The sequence below is a fragment of the Eurosta solidaginis genome, chromosome 4 (assembly GCF_040869045.1).
Source record: "Eurosta solidaginis isolate ZX-2024a chromosome 4, ASM4086904v1, whole genome shotgun sequence".
Taxonomy (NCBI): domain Eukaryota; kingdom Metazoa; phylum Arthropoda; class Insecta; order Diptera; family Tephritidae; genus Eurosta; species Eurosta solidaginis.
In genome coordinates, this window is record NC_090322.1 from 277,675,785 (window position 1) to 277,690,324 (window position 14,540).

The 14,540-nt window shown below is 38.8% G+C and overlaps 1 protein-coding gene across 1 annotated transcript in view; it reads right to left on the reverse strand.

The window, feature by feature from the left end:
- sni (SDR family oxidoreductase sniffer) overlaps positions 1-14,540 on the reverse strand; it is an 86,060-nt gene that overhangs the window by 9,471 nt on the left and 62,049 nt on the right. Inside the window, exon 4 of the mRNA XM_067778460.1 lies at positions 13,077-13,226. Coding sequence (XP_067634561.1) covers positions 13,077-13,226 — 150 coding nt within the window. The remainder of the gene's footprint in view (positions 1-13,076; positions 13,227-14,540) is intronic.

Here is a 14,540-nt window from a genome sequence, read left to right on the forward strand (position 1 = left end):
TGCGGCTTCGGTGCCTTCACCTTACCCTTCAAACCGTATAGTGTTTCCAGGGTTTGAAACCTGCTAGATAGGAACTTTCCCATATCCTCCCATTTTGACAAGCCACTTTTTTGTTCGATGGTTTGTTCCCAAAGTGCCAGAGTATTTTCTGGTAATTTTGTGGAACAGAGATAAATAATTATTGCATCCCAATTACAAATATCAACTTGGTGACACGTGAGGGATGACAAGCAATTGTTAATATCTCTTTGCAGTCTTTTTACGGAGCTACCACACTCACTTTCAATTGGACTAAGGTTGAAAAGAATTTTTAATTGCGTATTTACGAGGATACGCTTATTTTCGTATCTCTCGCACAAGTTTTTCCAGGCCATAGTAAAGCCCTCATTTGTTAGAGGACATTTTTTACTATATCTCTGGCTTCACCCTGGGTTTTGTTGGTGAGATGACATAATTTTTCAACCCCATCGAGGTCCTCGTTTTTAATATATATAGCCGAGAACATGTCTCGAAAAGATGGCCAAGACAGATAGTCACCTTTAAAAACCTCTGTATCGCATGGAGGTAGGCGAACATGGTGTTTGCGTTCGGTCTTTTTTTGGGTTGACTGTTCCAGGTTCTCTCTTTCTGCTTTATTCAGGATTTCTAATTGGGCTGTTATAGCAGACATACATTTTATATAACTATTCATAGATAGTTTGTTTCTTTTTTACGGCCTTATTATCTTCTTTTGAAAGACCCTCTTGTTTCACTAAGTCGTAATAAGCCTTTTTGGTAGCCTGCCACATGCCTTTCAACTCTTCTTGTTGTATCAAAAGAGTATGCTTGTTGGCATCTTTTGTGGCGCTGTGATCTGTCTCAAAGTCAATTACTGCTTCAGCAAAGCATATGTAAGCATCCATTTTGGAGTATAATGTATGGACAGCTTAAGATATAAATGTTTGAGATGGTTCAGAACAGCTGGTGGTTTAGTAGTAGTTACTACGAAATGGCCAAGACAGTGGCAAGGGGAACTAAGAAGGAATTTGCCCCAAACGAAAATTTTCTGTCACCCGATACAATATAATGGTTTTTTAAATATTTTATTGGTTATATAGCAAATGTGTGTCAAATGTATATATGTATGTGTATATTATAAACTATCCTAACTCGCCACCCGACAGTGCTATTTGTATTTATGTTGACACAAAAAATACGTGCCAAATAATGTTGTACTATGTACTACCAATGTGTTTTCAAGATAAGTGATATTTTTGTGCAACAAATTTAAAAGGAAATGAAATAATCAGGTGAAAAAAAACTTTAGATGTTTACGAAAAAGTGTGGTTATGAAAAACCTTAGTGCAGTGTTTGTGGAGTAAATGTTATGTTGGTTATGTTAACCGAAAAAACAATGCATCAACAGCCCGTTTCTGCATCGAATATTCTTACCTTTGGTTGGGGGAATACTCGAGTGCAAAGGTGCTGCGTGCCACCTTTAAACTAACACAAACACTAGCGCACTTCTGTTGCACAAAAAATTAAACCACTTGCTCAACACTAAAAAAACGTCTGTTTTCCACGCACTCGTAAATAAAATTTTCTCACAAAACCTTATTTAATTATATCAAAAATATTTTAGTGCAATTGAACACCCACGTACCTTTGATTTTATGAATATGGTGATGTGTTGTAGTGATGGAAAAAGTTGTTGTGTTAAGCCGGGTTTAGCAATATAGCAATTCCGCTGTTTTGGACTGTATTTCAGGTATGTGCCGGTTCGCTTTCCTACGGGGAGATGGACCAAAATGTCAAGCCGGGGCACTCTCTATGGGCTTATGCTCCGGAATGACTCATATTATGGGAATGAGACGGGAGAGATAAAGTACACCAAAATGAAAATGAATTAGTTTGAATTCGGTACAATGGTTTTATTATATTTATATAATAAAGTATAAAAAAGGATGAAAATATAAAGGTATGTATTTAACTTTAAATTACCTTCGATGTGGTAGCTGCTCCCATGCTCCTGACTGCAGTTGTTGAAAGTCAAAAAGGAAAGAAAAACGAAAAGTAACTAGGATTTACATCGGACCGGCCGATCATAGGCCCTTTCGTTCAGTTTCCCCTTAATTCGGACTCTAACATGCATTTGTGTGCAACAGTTAGACAATAAAAAAGTGCACATTAGGGTGGCACGAGATATTTAGCTTATCGGCCTAAACACCGGTAGTACTATGAAGTAATTTGGACCACAAAAATGCAGTCGTTTGAACCAATGGAGCATAAAAAGGCCCTCAGAGTCATCAACAAGGAGTCGGCAAAGTCATATGCCGATAAATACGCGGCGAACCCAGTTCTCAATGTCAAATGCCCGGAACTCACAATTGAGGAAAGTAGCCTCTCAGGGAGACGAGCGTCACTTAGGCACAACTTTGATATGGATACTGTAATACAAAGAACCCCGACATATTTCGCACGTGTAATGGGTGTCCAACCATCTTTTCAATTGTAATGTGAAACCAACGCCTCTAACACACTTTCTTTGGTTCAACCCTGTTGAAACTGCAAGTTTCCTTGAACTTCCGTTTGTTTTAATTTTATTAATTTATTAATTTTGTGTTCTGACACGAGTGACAGTTAACGAGCCAAAATGAATGTGTTCATTCTGGTAGTATGAAATGTCATCATGACAGCTAAGGTCAAACGGTTAAGATGGCTGCTTAGTCAAAGAGTGAATTTACTTATACCATGGATAAACTTATGTAAAATTTTTGTTTTTTGTTTACTATTTGACATTATCAATTTTGTTAAAATTCAGTACCGTTCAGAAAATTTATGAAATTTCAAAAGAACCGAACAAAATCCCGATTCAAAAACCGTTCTTCGATCACTGAATCGAACCGATCACATTATTTTACTGGTGCACGTCCCTGGAAGGGCTTATAAATGTGTGCTTGCGTGCATACATAAATAATATGTATATGCTTACATTAGACCGATTAAGGAAAATATTTGTTCTTCGAAGCAGGCTCATTTAGTTTCTGTTGCGTTCAAAGAGCTTAAAGCCCCGTCACCAAATAAACAGTTTTTCATATAGATGTGTTTTACTCTATCGTATTCATTATGAGTAGATTGCACGATTTTTATGGAGAACGACAGATTGAGCGACACTGCTGCCATCTGACATGAAAAAGTAGTAAACTTCCAACATTTGTTGCAAGCAAAGTATAAGAAGAAGAATTTGACATTCGCTTTGGCTAAAGGCGCTTTCACACTTTGCAAGTGAAATTATTTTCCCCGCTCGTTGGTAACCTTTTCTAACATTTTTCACAGTTAAAAACTGCAATTTAACAGATGAATAGGACACAAAATATGTTAGCAAGTATATTTCTTGTATAGTGAGAATGCTTTTACAGTCACCCTTATCGCGAGTTTTATTTTCACGCGAAAATATTCACAGTTTTTGTTCACCCTATCGCAGGTGGCGAAAAAATGTTTCGTGTTCGAAAAAGATTTCACCTTATCGGCAACTCTTTGTTCGGCGAAATGAACAGCGGGGAAGCCCAAATTTGTTCACTTATATTTTACAGGCGAACGAGAGGAAAACAAAATGTAAGTAATTTTTTGTTTTGAAATTTGATACTCTGATAATTATATGTACTTTTATTATTACCCTTCAAAAACGCGAGTACTCCATAAATAGCGTAAGGAATACTCCTTTAGGAGTATAGGAGTGTTCCAAAACTAATCTGTATTCATACAAAAAATGTCCTCGAATTAACATTGCGATGTTCTAGGAGAGGAGTAGGTGATCCCACTCTCGCTTTGTTTGTGAGTATTCCATAGAGTACATACGTGAGAGTACTTTCCAAAGTACTTTCACTGTAGTACTCCATGGAGCTCCCACAGAGGATCATATGCCAAAGTACTAAAGTGGAATTGTGTCGGAAAGAATTATCGGAGTGAATTTAATTTAAAATGAAAGTAAATGAAGAGGGGCAATACAATTTTTATATTTTATACTACGTATATTCTTATGTTTTTTAGCATTTGCATGAATAAAGAAACTAATATTTCTCTATACTATAGTATGTATACATAAAACCAGTGCGCGGTTGCATTTTATCAGAGTTGTCATAGTAAAATTTTATTATCAGTTATTTGTATGCAATATTTTACTTTTGGCAACTCTGTTCGATCGTCATCGTGTCGTGATCACGGTCGTTAAAAAACGAGCAATGATCAGCTGATGGTGGTCCGCAAACGCATTGCAAAGGAGTATTGTTACAGTACTCCAACATGAAGAAAATGGAACACGTAATCCAACAATTTTTGCAGGGTAGAAATAAATCAATAAATAACGCACAATCGGAAGCTGTATAGTAAAAAGTGAAGTATGTAAATTCTATTTTTTATGACAACGTATCAGTCTGCCAAGTTATCCATTGTGAACAAAGCAACGGTTCCAAAATGTTGAGTACCCCACTGAAACAAGATTGGCTAAGACCCACTTCATGGTCCTTTCCAACGCCTTTTCTCTATGCGATTACAATTGGTGGAACTCAAATTTTTGCTTCAATGGTGGCAAGGAGTTGGTAAGAATATCTAGCAAACATTATAATGCCGGCCTGTTTAGCCTGTAATATTGGCGAAAGCTAATTGAAAAAAAATTAACTTGTTATTCACAAGTGTTGAAAATAGTATGACGGATATTAGTGACACTAAATGATACTCACATCACTAGTCTGATGCTAAGTAAATGAAGCCACAACAACAATAAAGCAGGCAGTCACTTGTATCTACATAAAAGAATCAATCATTATGTCTACACATATGTACGTACACGCAGCGGAGATGAGACGCACAAACACGTGCATATATCTTATCTGAGATGCTCCCAAAAGTAGGCAATTATAATTGTGGAAGTATCACCCACATATACACGCGCATATGAGAAGCTATACACGTGCATCTGTAGTTATAATTATATAGCAGTAACTAAGTAAATTCTGGAAGAGCCTAGAAGTATGCAAACGAGAAATCACAGAGTATAAAAGGCAGCAACAGTAGAGGCACGACAATCAGTTTGATTTAAGACGCTATCTGGCGAGCAATAGAAGTGTTATTTTGAAAGTAGTATAATAAAGGCCAGTTTGCATTATTGAATAGTGGAGTTATTTATTCAACAGTTTAGTGATTCGAACGTTAGTAGAAGGTTGCAAATAAGAGGAATTTCAGTATATTCGTTACGATTGGTGTCAGAAGAGGAATTGTTGAATAAATTCCGAAAACTTCGAATACAACTTGGACATGGCAAAGGTAAGTGAATTAAGGATACAGCAACTTAAAAAGGAGTTGGAAGCCCGTGGATTGAATACAACCGGCAATAAGATCGAACTTCAAGCACGGCTACGAGACGCTATGGAGTTGGAAGGAATTATTGTGGACGATGATGTCTTTCATCCTAATGGGGACGAGACAACAACAAAAATTGAAGAGAAGAACGGAAGTCCGAGTCCAGTCGCAAGCGGCGAGAATAATGCGATATTGGCTTTGTTATCACAGATATCGGCAAAAATGGAAAACCAGAAAACACGCATAACAGAAATGTCATCACAAATATCCACAAATATGGCATCCCAACTGGAATCGCAAGAGACACGCATAACATCTAAGATTGAAGCACAGGAAACGTGTATTTCAGAAATTTCGACACAGATTACATCCAAAATGGAAACTCAACTAGAGGAACAGAAGACATTTATGACATCTCAGTTGGCTGAACAATTGAAAGCACAAGAGGTTCGCATATCCTCGCAGCTGGAGGCGCAGGGGATAAGGGTATCATCGAAGCTGGAAGCACAAGATGCAAAAATTTTGCAACTCGAGGATAAAATCGATGCCGAGATTGAAACATTGAGAGGTCGTATACAGGAGCTGCAACTAAATTGCCCAGCTTTTTCAGCAAGCAATCCGAAGGTAAAAACTCCATCTTTTGACGGCTCTGTTCCTTTTCAGGTGTTTAAGCTTCAGTTTGAGAAGACCGCAGCAGTGAACAACTGGAATGCTGAAGATAAATGCCCCTATTACCGTTTACAACTCAACTCTGATTGGGTTGAAATTTCGCAATTTGGTATTACGGATTACAACTCAACCTGTCAAAAAAAAATGTCGGTTGAGTTGTCTAGTCTAACAACTTTTTGTGGCATTACCGTTTACAACCTTGTGTTGGTGTAGTTGTCAAAGACTTCAGAATCTTACAACTGATTACTAGCAGTTGTCTCATACAATTTTGCAGTTGTTTTGAAAAAATGTTAAGTTTTAGAAGACGGTTCACCACCTAATTTTTAACAAAAATTTTCAAAGTTGGTATCAAAAGACACGTTTCGACCTCCGATTTAAGAATCCGAAAACAAAAATTAAAAATTTTATTTCTGTCATATCATTTCGGTTCAAATTTTCATGTGGTTGTTGTATTTTGCCAGATTTTTTGTACACACTAATGCAGAAAGGCGTTGGATCCACCCAGGGTTATTTTTATAAATCGCGGGCAAAGGCCGCCAACGCAGAAAGATGTTCTGTGCAAAAAAACTGTGCATCGGACCTCATATTTCGGAGCCTCTCGGGCCATTTTGTGAGTTTTTGTAAATATCTTTCGACTGAAATAAAATTTTTAATTTCCGCTTTCGAATCCTAAAAACGGAGATCGAAACACGTCTTTGGTACCACCTTTGATAAGAGTTAAATGGTGCACGGTCTCATAAAACGTTACCTAATAAAAACAAAAAATTGAAAACCGGTAGTTAAACGTTTTTTAATCAAACAATAAACAACAATTTTGTATGGAAAAAACCACGTTTAAATGAAGGATTACATTGAATAATTTTTTGACTCTATGGAGCGACATTCCGAAGGTGGACGAGACTGGCCGCAGTTCGGATGCAGCCAAAATAGGTGAAATAATGCGAACATGAGTCCCATTGATACTAATTACTACTCCTGGGAATCCTGTTTTAGAGTAAAATACAATTGTTACTGTTTGGGTTTTAATCCACTTCGCACAAATATGCTCCTCAATAATATCTAAAACCAGTCCAACACAAAAATCATTTCCACAGCATATTTGATAGCTGCCGTCAGCAAGGAATCGGAGTGTGGCGCATAATTTTTAAATACGAAGGCGTATGCAGAAATGGTCCTTAATTTTGTTTAGTAATGAGCAAAATGCTTCCTTTTAATACTGCAAAATAACTTCATGAGAAGCTGATCATTTGTCACTTAAACAAACATTCTTACTTGGTGCTTGGTAGTTCCAAGGGATTGGAATGATCACGCGAATGTTTTCCACATTCACGACATGTCAATCACCAACATTTTCGCCATTATAAAATAGATTTTCATATAATTTCCGTTTTGCTTTTATTTCGTAAATGCTTAAATTTCCTCCACAAATTGATCAGCTGTTCATTTATCTGTCAAATCATCACTTTCTGAAGTTGGCAACTCAATTCAACTTCAACTGAAATAAGTTGTAATTCGTAATACCAACTGGTGTTGAGTTGTCTAAAAGTTGAGTTGTTTTAATTACAACCCAACTAAGTTGAGTTGTTCACCGTAATAGGGGCAAAAGTTGCAGCTCTATTCGTAGCATTGAAGGGGCCCATTGATGGTTGCTGTAGAACGACGTTACGGAAGCGAACACAGGAAACAAATCTACCAAATAGAATTGCAAAACCGCTACCAAAAATCTAACGAGACTTTTCAGGAGTTTGTTTCAGACATTGAAATATTGGCTCATCTTGCAAATGCGGACGCACCTGTAGAATACACTGAAAGGGTAAAGATTCAGAGTTTTATAAATGGAATACGGGACGTCGAAACAAATCGAGCTACATACGCAAGCTCAAAGCAAACATTTGCTGAAACGGTAGCCCATGCACTGAATCAGGAAACAGCGTCACTTTTGAGTAAGCCCGCATACAGAGCTCATCGCGTGGAAGTGGAAAGGCCAGACTGGGTAGACACAATTTTGGAAGCATTAAAAGGAACGCAGCAGAAAAACGATGGTGGCGTCAAATGCTTTAAACGTGGAAAGCCAGGGCACATTGCACGTTATTGCAGTACCAATCCTAACAGTTCCAGCAATGTGGGTGGCCGTAAACGCACAGCTGAAGGAGATGAGCAAATCTCCAAATCCACCCAATCGTTTAACTAAAGCGAGTCAGCCGCAAGGGAAGACAGCTGCTGGTGGAAGAGAGTCAGCAAATACCACCAAAATCAGAAGCAGTCATCTGGGCAAAGGTTGATGGAGATTGTGGGACAAACAGATTGTGGGTTGTCGAGCAGCAAACAAATCAACACTGAACGTACTTGTAGGAAAAACCCTGGCTATAACAAAACAAGATGGGCGGATCCCGGTAAGAGTACTCAATGAGTTCAAGTCACCACTCAAACTGACCAAAGGAGCTATTTTGGGAAGATGCCAAGAGGCTGAAGTAGTTATTAACTGTGAACAGCTCCAGGAACACATTTCATCTAGAAATACTGATCTTTCAAATGACATCACGGCATGGACGAGGGGCTAGAGGAAGCCTATCAGAGTAAGGCAAAACAACTGCTCCTAAAGCACGCGAACATATTTGACCAGGATGGTTCCAAACCAGGCCGCACCAATGTTGTGAAACATTAAATTGACACTGGAGATGCGAGGCCGATACGTCAAGCTCCTCGTAGTGTTCCACTGGCGAAGCGGGAAGTTGTGAGTTAAATCGTACAAGAAATGGGCGACAGCGGCGTAATCGAACCATCAGCTAGTCCATGGAGCTCACCGGTGGTACTTGTAAAGAAGAATGATGGGAAAATGAGGTTTTGCGTGGACTACCGCAAGTTGAACGACGTCACGAAAAAGGCTAGCTACCCATTGCCAAGAATTGACGACACTCTGGACTCGCTCTCTGGTACGAAATGGTTTTCCACACTGGACTTGAAAAGTAGCTACTGGCAAGTGGAGGTGAAGGAGGAAGACAAAGAGAAAACAGCCTTCAGCGTCGGAGATGGTCTTTGGCAATTTACAGTAATACCTTTTTGACTTTGTAATGCACCAGCTACTTTTGAAAGACTCATGGATCAGGTACTGAAAGGACTACATTGGAAAACATGCTTAGTGTACCTAGACGACATCATCGTATTGGTAAAGAACTTCGAAGAACATCAGAAGAACATCCAAAGAATAGCTGGTGCTGGTCTGAAACTTAGTCCCAAAAAGTATTCTCTGTTCAAGAAGCAAGTTATGTACTTGGGTCATAAAGTAACGACGGAGGGCATCTGCACCGCGAATGAAAAGATAGAAGCAGTGAAGGTTTGGCCAAGAGCACAGAATCTGCATGAATTGAGAAGTTTCCTTGGGCTGTGCACATATTACCGGCGATTTGTACCAAATTTTGCCAGCGTAGCCCATAGCCCCCACGAGCTAACAAGAAAAAATAAAGCTTTTGAATGGAAGAAGGAGCAAGAAGTAGCTTTCCAAACATTGAAAGAGCATTTGTGCACTGCCCCAATGTTGGCATATCCGATTCCAGGAGCATCGTTTATTCTAGATACAGATGCGAGCGGATATGCTATAGGAGGCGTTTTTTCACAACTGGTTGTTGGACAGGAGAAGGTAGTTGCATATTACAGCCGTTCAATTGGAAAACCAGAGAGGAACTACTGCGTTACACGGAGAGAGCTGTTGGCATTGGTAGAGTGCATTAAACATTTTCACAAATACCTCTACGGCCAGCGATTCCGCGTCAGGACAGATCACGCAGCGTTGAAATGGCTTCTGCAGTTCCGTAATGCGGAAGGACAATTGACACCGTGGATCGAGCGGCTACAAAGCTATGACTTTTCCGTTGAGCTTCGAAAAGGTAGTACCCATGGAAATGCTGATGCAATGTCACGAAGACCATGTAGTTTGGAATGCAAGCACTGTTCAAAGGACGTGGCTAAGGAAGACATTATAGATGTCCGGCTAATGACTATAACGTGTACGGATGAATGGGACAAGGAACAACTAAGGAAGTGTCAGCTAGAAGATACAGATTTGTCACATTTATGCAAGGGCTCGAATGAAACGAAAGACCAAACAGAGAGGAGATGTCAGCAGAGAGTCCCATTGCGAAGTCATATTGGGCACAGTGGAACAGTTTAGAACTGATATCCGGTTGCTTGCATCGAGTATGAGAGAGTGAGGATGGTCAATGCAAGAAGAAACTGATAGTTGTTCCCAGAAAGAGGATTCCTAACGTGCTCAGCGAGCTGCATAATGGTCCAAGCGGAGGTCATCTTGGAATCACGAAGACGCTCGAGTAGATTAAACAGAGATTCTATTGGGTTGGTTGCCGTCAGTCTGTCACTGAGTGGATTACGAACTGCGAGGTTTGCAGCAGAGCGAAAGGGCCCACGCGAAGTCATGGCCAGATGAAGCAATATAACTCAGGTGCGCCATTTGAAAGGATCGCTATGGATGTTGCAGGTCCATTTCCTACTAGCAACTGCGGAAACAAATATGTACTGGTGGTTATGGATTATTTCAGCAAATGGCCAGAGGTATACCCAATCTCAAATCAAGAAGCGGAAACAGTAGCAGAAGTGTTTATAAACAATTGGGTTGCAAGGTATGGTGTACCAATGGACTTACATTCTGACCAGGGCAGGAATTTCGAATCAGCTGTGTTCCAGGAAATGTGTAAATCATTAGGCATTCTAAAAATACGGACAACTGCATTGCATGCTCAGTCCGATGGTATGGTGGAACGTTTCAATAGAACCTTGGAGGAGCATTTAAGGAAAGTAGTAGACAAGTACCATAAGGAGTGGGATATCCGCATACCATTATTTTTGATCGCTTACCGATCAGCAGTGCATGAGACAACGGGCCAAACCCCTGCAAAAGTAATTGTAGGCAATGACCTTCGACTGCCAGCTGATTTGAAGTTTGGGATAGATGCCGATGCGGAGAGAAATGTCAAGAAATCCACTGGTGTCTTGGAAGAAGAGCTGAGAGAGATACACGATCTTGTAAGGCAACGAGCAAAGATTATGAGTGACAAGATGAAAGCCAGATACGATAAAGCAATTAATTCGGAACGTTTTCAGGAAGGATATTTGGTGCTGTTATACAACCCGCAACGAAAAAAAGGTTTGTCCCCGAAATTGCAGTGTAATTGGGAAGGCCCATACAAAGTTATAAGACGGATCAACTATGTAGTTTACCGCATACAAACCATTGGCAAACCACGAACCAAAATGAAAGTGGTTCATTTGGAAAGGCTGGCAGCGTTTAGATCGAGATATTTGTCTGATCGGGACGATCAGAGTTAGGTGGAGGGCAGTGTGACGGATATTAGTGGCACTAACATGCCAACCTAATAAAACCGCACTGCGTTTTTTTAGCGCAGGCAAACAACCGGCATTTTTTGCCCTCACCCCAATAAGCATGCGTTGCGACTATGTAAAGCATGTGTGCAAACGTCAAATCTAAATGTCACGCAGAACAAAAATTGGAAATCGAGTTAAGCCGGAGTCATTGGTGCCGTATGTCGTATCGCTGTATCCGTATCCCTAACGTAATCAGCTGTTTATCGTTACGACGGTAAACCAAAACCCAATTGGTTGGCTACGATACGGTTACGACCTTACTCACATCACTAGTCTGATGCTAAGTAAATGAAGCCACAACAACAATAAAGCAGGCAGTCACTTGTATCTACATAAACGAATCAATCATTATGTCTACACATATGTACGTACACGCAGCGGAGAGGAGATGCACAAACACGCATATATCTAACCTGAGATGCTCCCAAAAGTAGGCAATTATAATTGGGGAAGTGTCACCCACATATACACGCGCTTATGAGAAGCTATACACGTGTATCTGCAGTTATAATTATATAGCAGTAACTTCTGGAAGAGCGCAAACGAGAAATCACAGAGTATAAAAGGCAGCAACAGTAGAGGCACGACAATCAGTTTGATTTAAAACGCTATCTGGCGAGCAATAGTAGTGTTATTTTGAAAGTAGTCTAATAAAGGCCATTTTGCATTATTGAAGAGTGGAGTTATTTATTCAACAGTTTAGTGATTGAACGTTAGTAGAAGGTTGCAAATAAGAAGAATTGCACTAAATTCGTTACAATAGTAATTTTTAGCTTACAATGAATCATTTAGCTCCAAAAAGTTAGAACTGTCCCTTAATTGCCTCCGAATCGCTTTCACATTTATATTCTCCTCGCGCTCAATCAATACAAACCTAAGCACAATACTAAATATTATTTTATAAATTTTATATTTCCATTTTTGTTGTATTTGAAGGAAATATATGCTTTACACAATTGTAAGTAAATTATTTGTTCACTGCCAATTCACAATAGAGCATCAGCTGTTTCGAAGTGAACTTTTGTTCGCCCGAAATTGCCGATAGGCGGAAAAAGTTCACCCGAACAAAAGAAGTGAAGGCGAACACTTTTGCGCTTGAACTTCGCGATAAGATGAGTGATTCGCAAAATTGTGTACGTGAATGGGCAAGGCGAAATAAACTTCAATTGCCAAATCTAAAGTTCCTTCATATTTACAAACGCAACATCTTGTGCGATTGTGACGATGTTACTGGCATGCATAAGATTGCGTTGAATACGTCTATATTAAAAATGTAATTGTGCCTCGGCCATTAGAGGTGCGTACATATAAAATAAGTCCAACGCATACGAATAGTGGGAAACTATAAGCCAGCAAATCAGTGGTATGAATAATTTGATTCGTAATTCGACAATTTTAATGCTAGCAAAGGCGTTTAGTAATCTTTCAAATCGATTTAAACGACTAACTTAATTAATTATATAATTTTATAATATTAGTTTGCCGTTAATGGCATACTGTTTATAAGCCAGTTTTAAAGCTCGTTCACGAATGGGTTTGAAAACTTATACGAAATCAATTAATCGTACGAACGTGTAAATAGAAAACAATGTATACCTAGTGAAAGTTAGTTTTCGTATGTTGCTACTAATTAGAATTTTTGATTTGATTATAAAGAATGAGTACTTAGATACCTTAGAAGTGCGATACGCATACATAGCACCGTCTGTATTAGCTCCAATAGAACCAAGAATTGAACTCATATTAATAATAGCTGCACGTCTAACGCCCATTTCCATGTTGCAATTAGCCTCTGAAGCTTGTTTTAGAAGTGGAAGGCAAGCCTTAAATTACAAGAAATGTAAATATGTATGTAGTTTTTTAAATAAGTCGGTATAGGGTAAAACGCATCAGTATCCGGACAGTGTTAGTGTCCGGACACTATGCCCTTTTTTTCGTTAATAAAATAATCACCCACACATACATAGTCTCAAATAAAAAAAAAATCGCAATCCTGTATATTCCTTAAGTATGCTCAACAAATTTTAATTAGAGTGAGAAGTAAGAGAAGTAAGTGACAGTTTATGCCGATTGTAAAATGTAAGACAATAAAGGAGTGTTTTTAAGAGTATCGTAATAAAATTAGTTATCTCTGTTGGGTATTGAATAAACTTTGGTTTTCTAAATAAAAAAACAAATTTATTAAATTGGTTGCCTAATTTATAGGCGTACGGATATTGAAACCAAAATTTAGCAAGATTTTGAGACTCCGGAGAGGCTGCCCGGTTAACGAAATTATGGCAGAAATAACCAATTACCATTGTAATCCTTTTAAATGATAGTATTTTATATGGTTTACAAAAAGATACATCAGTTTTGGTTTTATATTTTCAGTATTCGGACAAGATTTTCTAAGTACGCATGTCGCTGTCCGGATACTATGATTTAAAGGTACGTTTCAGTGTGGGGACCTCTCTTTTGTATACAATTTGTGGTTGTTAACCGAATTAATATGCCCCCTTCTTATTACCTCCAAGAAATTGATATATTTTTTTTGTTTTAATGGACGTTGTGACAGCGTCCTATCGTCAAGTGGCCCAATGAAACGGGCTAATCCTTTTCAATTTGTTTTTTTTGTTTTTGTAATTTTTATACCTATGTATATATTATATCTATAATATTTTTTTTTTGTCTAGTCGTTGATGGGTAGCGGTTTGTCAAGCATCGGGATTTAAAACTCCTCAGCTACAGAAGAGATCATCAGCTGAGTATGATAGAGATAGAGAAGAAATATTAGAGACATACTATACTACATTAATTATTAAGGAAGGACAATCTTTAATATAGAGAAGAGACTCCGAGCTACCAAATGTGTTAGAGTGAGAGTTATAATCCTGTCATAAACACCGAAAAGGTTCATTGAGTTCGAAGTTCGTTCTACATTATTTTAAAGGAAAAGGTTTATAGTGCCTCGTAGTTCGAGAGGAAGCACAGGGATTGATCGACCGGTGTCTGTTCCCTCATAGCTCTCACTTTCCTGGTACTATGAACTAGTACCTGCCTCGCAGGTGCCGTTCGAAGTCGGCACAAAACATGTAGATCCGTCCCACCAATTTATAGGGAAAATTAAAAGGATCACGACGCAAATTGGAAGAGTA